Source organism: Ammospiza caudacuta, chromosome 6, assembly GCF_027887145.1.
Source record: "Ammospiza caudacuta isolate bAmmCau1 chromosome 6, bAmmCau1.pri, whole genome shotgun sequence".
NCBI lineage: Eukaryota > Metazoa > Chordata > Aves > Passeriformes > Passerellidae > Ammospiza > Ammospiza caudacuta.
Genome location: NC_080598.1, coordinates 12953103 through 12960772, shown reverse-complemented (window position 1 = coordinate 12960772; position 7670 = coordinate 12953103). Strand labels below are relative to the sequence as shown.

The 7670-nt window shown below is 65.9% G+C and overlaps 1 protein-coding gene across 1 annotated transcript; it reads left to right on the top strand.

Annotated features, from left to right (window-relative positions):
- Positions 1 to 1225: 1225 nt before the first annotated feature.
- Positions 1226 to 7646, top strand: PKP3 (plakophilin 3). The gene is made up of 13 exons (XM_058807332.1): positions 1226 to 1448; positions 2441 to 2517; positions 2633 to 3336; positions 3730 to 3853; positions 4017 to 4221; positions 4403 to 4577; positions 4726 to 4843; positions 5073 to 5240; positions 5573 to 5758; positions 5927 to 6080; positions 6287 to 6479; positions 6862 to 6949; positions 7209 to 7646. Exons 1-13 carry the CDS (start codon positions 1226 to 1228, stop codon positions 7242 to 7244), a joined length of 2451 nt encoding a protein of 816 aa, XP_058663315.1. The 3' UTR covers positions 7245 to 7646.
- The last annotated feature ends 24 nt before the right edge of the window (positions 7647 to 7670 follow it).

The window sequence follows — 7670 nt, the reverse complement described above, 5'->3', positions numbered from 1 at the left end:
AACTCCCGGCCGGGGACACCGAGCCACCGTGACCCCGAGCAGGGGCTGGGAACGGCCGAGCTCGGTCGGGAATGAGCCGCGAGCTGGGGCTGTGGGCAGCGGGGGGATTTGGGAGCTGACCCCGAGCACGGCGGGCTGAGGGGACGGGGTGTCCCCGCTCTGGCTGCCGTGGGGCGGCTCGGCAGGTGGGGCGAGGCTAATTAGTACCTGTGGTGGTGGCAGCGGGGCCTGAGTCACCGCGTTCGTCACCGCGGGCCCGCGGCGCTCTGCCGCCCCTTTTTTATTATTGTTGTTCTTTCATTCCCCGGCTGATTTGAAAAGCAAAGCAGGGAGGGCCCGGCCAGGAATTACTGCAGGGAGCCCCCACTCCAGGCTGGACCCCTGTGACACATTGGGGTCCAGAGCGCTCCTGGAGAGTGCCTTGAGTGATCTGGGGGTGTCCCTGTGGAGGTGGCCTGGGGCTTTGTGGTCAGGGCTGGTTGAGGGGTCTCCCTGGTGGTCTGGGACACTCCTGGGAGCCCATAAAGGGATCTGGAGCTCACTGGAGTGACAGTCTGGCGGTCTAGAGCTGGACAGAGAGGTCATATGGGGATCCAGAGCACTCTCCTCAGAGGTTTCCTGGGGGTCGTGAGCTCATTGGAGGGACATTGTAGGGATCTGGGGCTCAGTGGCAGGGCTGTGTGAGTCTCTGGAGATCAGCAGGAAGGTTCTCCAAGGATCTGGGGCTCTCCTAGGAGAGCACATGAGTCTCCAGGGCTGACTGGAGAAACAATGTGGGTGTCCAGGGTTGAATGGCAGAGATCAATGGGGAGGCTTTGTGGGGGCCCAGGGCTCTTCTGGGGGGTTTCCTGGGGGTCTTGGGCTCATTAATGAGACACTGTGGGGATCTGGGGCTCACTGTTTGGCTGCCCAGGAGTCAGGGGTTGACTGTCTGAGGGGATCCTGGCTTTTCCCAAGGTAGGACCCCCAGACCCCTGGACCACTCACCTCCCCCATCCCCGAGGCCACCCCTGGCCACCTCCACCTGTGGCGGTGACGATGGCGACGCTGTCAATGGTGACAGTGGCCCCGGTGGGGCCCCCTCCTTTTCCCGGCGAGGCGTGGCGGCGGGGCGGGACGGACGGGCCGGGACGGAGCCTCCCTACGGCTGGGGAACGCCGGAACGCCGCCACTGCCGCCGCTCACCTGCGCAGGGCGGCCGGGCTGGCCGCGACCCCTCGGCACCATGCAGGAGACTAACGCAGCCTTCCTGCTGTCGGCCCTGCAGCCCGAGGCCGGCGTCTGCTCGCTGGCCTTGCCCTCGGACCGGCAGCTGGACGAGCGTGGCCGGGAGGCGGCCGAGGCCCAGCGGCTGCGCAGCGCCCGTGTCCAGGAGCAGGTCCGCATCCGCATGATGCTGCGGGGACAGGCGCCCGCCCGCCCCGAGGACCTCGCCGACGGCACCAGAGGTGGGAGACCCCCCCGGAGCCCCTGGGAACACGCGGTGGGAAATGGGGGGGGGGAGCCCCTCGGTCGGAACTGGGCTCTGGGTGCAGTCTGCCTGCGGGCTGGGGGTGCCCCCCACCCTGACCGAGTTCCCCCAGTGTCCCCGAGCATCCCCAGCGCTGGGACCGGGGGTAGCTCAGCCCCGGCGTGGGTTCGTTTTACCGCACTCAGGGTCCTGCCTCAGTTCCCCCAGCTGCCCTTGGAGGCCTTTGCGCTGCTGGGGTCCCACGCCCCGCTTTGGGCTGGCAGGGGGGAGGATTTTCCCGCCCTGGCAGAGCCCCCCCAGCCCTGAGCGGCGGCGCTGGCCGGGCTCCAGCTCCTCCATTTAACGTCTGCGCCGGCGGCCTCCGCCCTGCCGCCCCGCCCGGCACCGCCGGGATTCCCCGGGCCCGACCCCTGCGCTGGGGACCCCCGTGCTGGGACAGACCCCTCTGACACCCCGAGGCTGCCCCAGGCGTGAGTCACGCTCCTGGCACCGCCAGCACTGGCGGCGTCCCTCTCCCGTCCCGTCGCGTCCCGTCCCGTCCCTGTCGTATCCCGCCGGCGGCCCTGGGGCGGTGGCAGGGCAGATGGGCAGCGTGGGGTGCCGTGGGGGGCTCTGGGCTTCCAGGTGCCGTTCCCAGGGCGGGGGAGCCGGGACTGGCTCTGGGGATGCCTAGGCTGCTGATCCAGCCGCGGCAGGGGTGACCGGGCTGCGCCGCGGCGTCCCCACGAAGGTGGCAATTAGTGCCCTCGCCGTCGGGGCACGGGCAGGGCGGGGAGGCCACCTCGGCTCTCCGTGGCCAGCGGGCAGGTGAATGCGGCCTCCTCCCACCCCTGTGTCCCCCCAGCTCTGCTTGCGGTGCCACGGTTCCCGCAGCAGGTCCCCCTGGGATGAGCTGGGGCGATCTTTGATCTGCCGATCCCTTCCTGCCCTGCCCGTGCTCACTCTGCCTCCTCTGTGGCTGTCCTGCAGGCGGTCAGTACAGCTCGACCCTGCGCTCCTCCTTCAGCTCCCGCTCCCAGAGCAATGGGGTGGACGCCAAGACCTCGGTACGTACCCACTGGGGCTCTGTCCCCTGCCCACCGCTTCGGCTGTGCTGAGGAGAGCTCTGTGCTCCCCTGGTGGAGGGATGGACTCCTAACCTTCCATTTTTTCCCGCTGCAGCTGTACCAGCCGCTGGCCAAGAAGGATTTCGGCACGCTGCGGGGCAGTGGCTGGTCCTCACGCTCGGCCGTGGACCTGACCCCTCACAAGCGTATGGCCACCATCAGCAACGGGGGCCTGCCCAAGGGCCGCGCGTATGTGCCCGGCTACGCGGCCTCACAAGCCGCCACCTCGCCACGGCCCAGCTCCTTCCACGAGCGCAACTTCCACTGCCGCCAGAACCTGGACACGCTGTCGCTGCGCTCCCTGCGCCTGGCCGACGGGCCCGTCCCGCTCGCCGACGACCGCTACAGCGTCCTGTCGGAGCAGCTGGATGCTCCCGGGCACCGGCAGCTCTACAAGAGCCAGGCCGGCGGCGGCTTCGGCCGCTCCTTTGCCTTCGAGCGGCAGCTGAGCGGCGGCACGGCCGGCAAGGCCACCTGTGACTGGCTGGACGGCGCCGAGGGCCCGCCGAGCCGCGCCATCCGCGCGCCCGCCATGCGCACGCTGCAGCGCTTCCAGAGCAACAACCGCTCCCGGCTGAGCGCCGGCTCCTTCGGCACCATGCCCACGGGAGGCGGTGGCGCCTTCCTGGGGCTGGGGGAGCACAGCTCCCGCGCCCCCTCCGTGCGCAGCCTGGCCGAGTCCGGCCACCACCTCGGGGAGCCGCGCGCCATGGAGATGTACAACGGGCACAGCACGCTGCTCGGGCACCATGCCGGAGGGTGAGGGCTGGGGGATGCTTCGGGGTGTCCTGGTCATTGTCCCCACGGCAGGAGTGTGTCCCACCCTGCTGGAGGAGGGCGAACCCTTCCAACTCCCACTGGGCACAAGGGATGTTGGGAAGAGGGGTGGGATGGTGGGCGCAGCTTGGACCACCGCAAAGGCTGACCTCCAAGTGTGTCCTGCCCCTGATCCTGGCTCCTCCATGGACACATCCTGAGACATGGCAGGAGGATGATGCTCTTCCCGCTGGGAACGGAGTCCCGTGCCCAGAACACAGTGGGAAGGGGATAGATGGGTTGGTTGGGCTCTATGGACATGGGGGACACAGTGGGGTGCAGAGGTGGAGGATCCTTTGGGATGCTCTGCTGGGACTCACCTGGCTGTGGTTCCAGGTTTGACGACATCGACCTGCCCTCAGCAGTGAAGTACCTGATCGCCAGTGACCCCAACCTGCAGGTGCTGGGCGCTGCCTACCTGCAGCACAAGTGCTACAGCGACAGCAGCGCCAAGAAGCAGGTGAGGCCCTGGAAGGGTGGAAGCAGGGGGTTTCCCAGCGGGAGCAGGGGGTTTCCCAGCAGGAACAGGGGGTTTCCCAGCCCCTCTGACACCGCAGGCAGGTGCAGGGGCTGGAGGGAGCCCTGGGAACGCAGCATGTCTGATCCCCCGGGCTGTCCCCCAGGCCCGCAGCCTGCAGGCCATGCCCAAGCTGGTGAAGCTGTTCAACAGCCCGAACCAGGAGGTGCAGCGCCACGCCACCGGCGCCATGCGCAACCTCATCTACGACAACGCCGAGAACAAGCTGGCGCTGGTGGAGGAGAACGGCATCTACGAGCTGATGCGCACCCTGCGGGAGCCCGACGACGAGCTCCGCAAGAACGTCACAGGTTGGGGACAATGGTGGGGTGGGCAAGGGTCCTCCTCCCCCAGGAGTGGCTTCTGTTCCTCTGTGAGTGCAGCTCCACAGGGATGATCTCTTTGCTTGGTTGTCACCACCCCCGTGGGGAGGGGAGTTGGGGTGGATGTGCTCTCCAGCCGTTCCAGTACTGAGGGTCCCCCTCTGTGCAGGGATCCTGTGGAATCTGTCCTCCAGTGACAACCTGAAGGATCGCCTGGCCCGAGATACACTGGAGCAGCTCACAGACCTGGTCCTGGTCCCTCTCTCTGGGCTGGGGGCCTCGGGTGTCATCCAGCAGAACCCCTCAGAGGCAGAGATTTTTTATAACTCCACAGGCTTCCTCAGGTATCTCCTCCAGCTCCTCCCACTGGGAGTGAAGTTTTGGAGGGAGGGAGAGACAGGAGCACTGTCTGCAGGGTTTGTTTTTGGGCTCAGGAAGGGGTGGCTGTGGGGGATCCCCTTCTCTCCATGACAAAACCCTGTTCCCATGCAGGAACCTGAGCTCTGCCAGCCAGCAGACCCGGCAGAAGATGCGTGAGTGTCACGGGCTGGTGGACTCCATGATCCACTATGTGAACAGCTCCCTGGAGGTGGGGAAGTCGGAGGACAAGGTGAGACCCCAAAGTGGTGCTAGAGGAGCTGAGGTGCTGCTCCCCACCCCATTGTGCAAAGGCACATCTTGGTGTGCTGCTGGGAGAGCCAGCCCAGTTCCTGGAGTCCACCAGCTGGGCTCGCTGGGCACACCCAGCCTCATGACTCTGCTGTAGAGCCCCTGTGCCAGCGGAACACACCCTGCAGGTGGCCCAGGGATGACACCCTCGTGTCCCCTGTGCCCCCCAGAGCGTGGAGAATGCTGTCTGTGTCCTGCGCAACCTCTCCTACCGCTTGTACGACGAGATGCCCCCGTCCTCGCTGCAGCGCCTCGAGGGCCATCGCAGGAATGCCGGCGGCACGGTGACAGGGGAGCTGGTGGGCTGCTTCAGCCCCCAGAGCAAGAAAGCCCGGGAGGTCAGTGGGGGCACATCCTGGCCCTGTCACCGGGGTGGGGCTGGCACTGGGAAGCGCTGGCAGCAGAGGTGATGCCAGGGCGGAGGTGGACGCCAGCCTTAGCTGGTGGGTGGGACACATGGGTGAGCTCAGCAGAGGGTGAATCAGGTGTTTGGGGTGAATCAGGTGCTGAACCCCTGCTTTTCCATACTATGGGGCATGGTGTAGCCAGGGTGACCTGCCAGCTCCCTGCCCAGCAGTTCAGGCCAGGCAGGTTTGGAAAAGGCAACACTGGCAGTGAGAGACATGAGGAAGGGACATCCCTGGAGTCTAACAATGCCCCTGTCCCTCAGCACTACCTGAACGCGGACATCGTCACCTTCACGGAGGTCTCCAAGGACCCCAAGGGCATGGAGTGGCTCTGGAACCCGCAGATCGTGGGCATCTACAACCGGCTGCTGCAGCGCTGCGAGCTCAACAAGCACACGACAGAGGCGGCCTCGGGTGCCCTGCAGAACATCACGGCTGGGGACCGCAGGGTGAGCCTGGGGACACCGGCATCCCACAGCCTGCCCACCATGGCCTGCCCACCACAGCCCTGTGGGAGGGGGGCACCTGGGCAGGGCTCACCCCAACCTGCTCCCAGTGAGTGGGAGGAGGAGGAGCAGGGGGCTGGTGGGGTCTCCAAGGGGATGTTTGCCTTGCAGTGGGCGGGGGTGCTGAGCCGGCTGGCGCTGGAGCAGGAGCGCATCCTGAATCCCGTGCTGGACCGCGTCCGCACCGCCGACCACCACCAGCTGCGCTCCCTCACCGGCCTCATCCGCAACCTGTCCCGCCACGCCCGCAACAAGGACGAGATGTGTGAGTGCCAGGGGTCAGCCAGGGCTGGGCGGTGCTTCCCAACCTTTTCCTTTGCCTCCCGTTATCTCCAGCCACATCCCAACTCCATCCTGCCTGCTGCATCCCCCCATGCAGCTGAGCCTGCAGGCTGTTCCGTCCCCTGTTTCCAGACGTCGCTCTGTCCCTCCAGCTCTGGCCACCAGCCCTGATGTTCCCTTTGCCCACAGCCACCAAGGTGGTCAGCCACCTGATCGAGAAGCTGCCGGGGAGTGTTGGGGACAAGGCCCCGCCCGCTGATGTCATCGTGAACATCATCGCCGTGCTCAACAACCTGGTGGTGGAGAGCCCCATGGCCGCCCGCGACATCGTCTACTTCGACGGCCTCAGGAAGCTCTTCTTCATCAAGAAGCGACGGGACAGGTGGGAGCTGTGTGTCCCAGCTCACACCCGGCCTCCTGTCCTGCTCTCCTCTCCCTCCCTGCTCCAGCACAGTGGAAGAGGGTCACAAGTTTCCTTTCCCAAGCCTTGGTGTTGGGAGTCCCCACCCTAGCTCAGAGTGGCCTCGTGGCCACCTGCCAGCCCTTTGTCACCCCCTAAGGACACCCCATCATCGCCTTAGCTGCCTTTTCCCATCAGAAAACCTCTCCCTATTCCTGTTATTGTGGGATCCAGCCATTCATCTCCTGCCTCTCCCCACTCTCACCAAGCCCCAAATCCCTCCAGACCCCTCTGGGGTGGTGTCCTTGAGCTGTCCCATGCTCAGTGGTCCCCAAAACATCATGGCATCCTGTCCCTTTCCCAGCTCGGACAACGAGAAGTCCTCCCGGGCCGCCGCCAGCCTCCTGGGAAACATGTGGCAGTACACCAAGCTCCACCGGGACTTCAAGATGGTACGTACCCATTCCAGAGCCTCCCGCTGCCAGTGGGGGGATCCCTAGGGAATCGAGGCCAAGGAGATTCATCCTGGAGAGCCTCACCACCCAAATGCTTCCCAGGATATGGTGGGGCCCCACTCCACACCTGCTTTTCTCCAGGTGTGGGGCCATCCCAGAGCGTTGTCCCTGTGCTCTGGGTGGGGTGGGGACACTGTGGCCCATCAGTGCCGGAGCACAGGGGCTCCCTGTGCCTGATGGGGCTGTCTCCTTGCAGAAGGGCTACCGGAAGGAGGACTTCCTCAGCCTGTGAGGACACCCTGGGAGCTGGAATGCCTCGCTGGGATGCTCCGTGCTGCGAGCCATGCCGTGGGGAGGCTGCTCGCCACCAGACCCCCACTCTGTAGCCTAATCCCTATGTCCCACATGCCTCCCCCCTCTGCCAGGTCCCCTTCCCTGGCTGGGGGACACTTGTCCTCCCTCCTGCCCAGCCTTAAACCCAGCAGCTGCTTTTGGCTCTGCTGTGGGGCACCAGTTAGGAGGGAGCTGCCCCATGGTCCCCATGCTCAGGCAGCTGTCTGCAAAACTTGGCTTGTCCTGGCTTGACAGGGGGGCAGGAACTGTAGGGAGCTGGGAAGGCTCCTGTAGAGCGATTCTGGGGCAAGGGGGCTTCTGGTGGAGCTTCATCCCAGCTCCCTGAGCTGCAGGGCCAGGGCTGTCCGTGCCCTGTGCCAGAGCG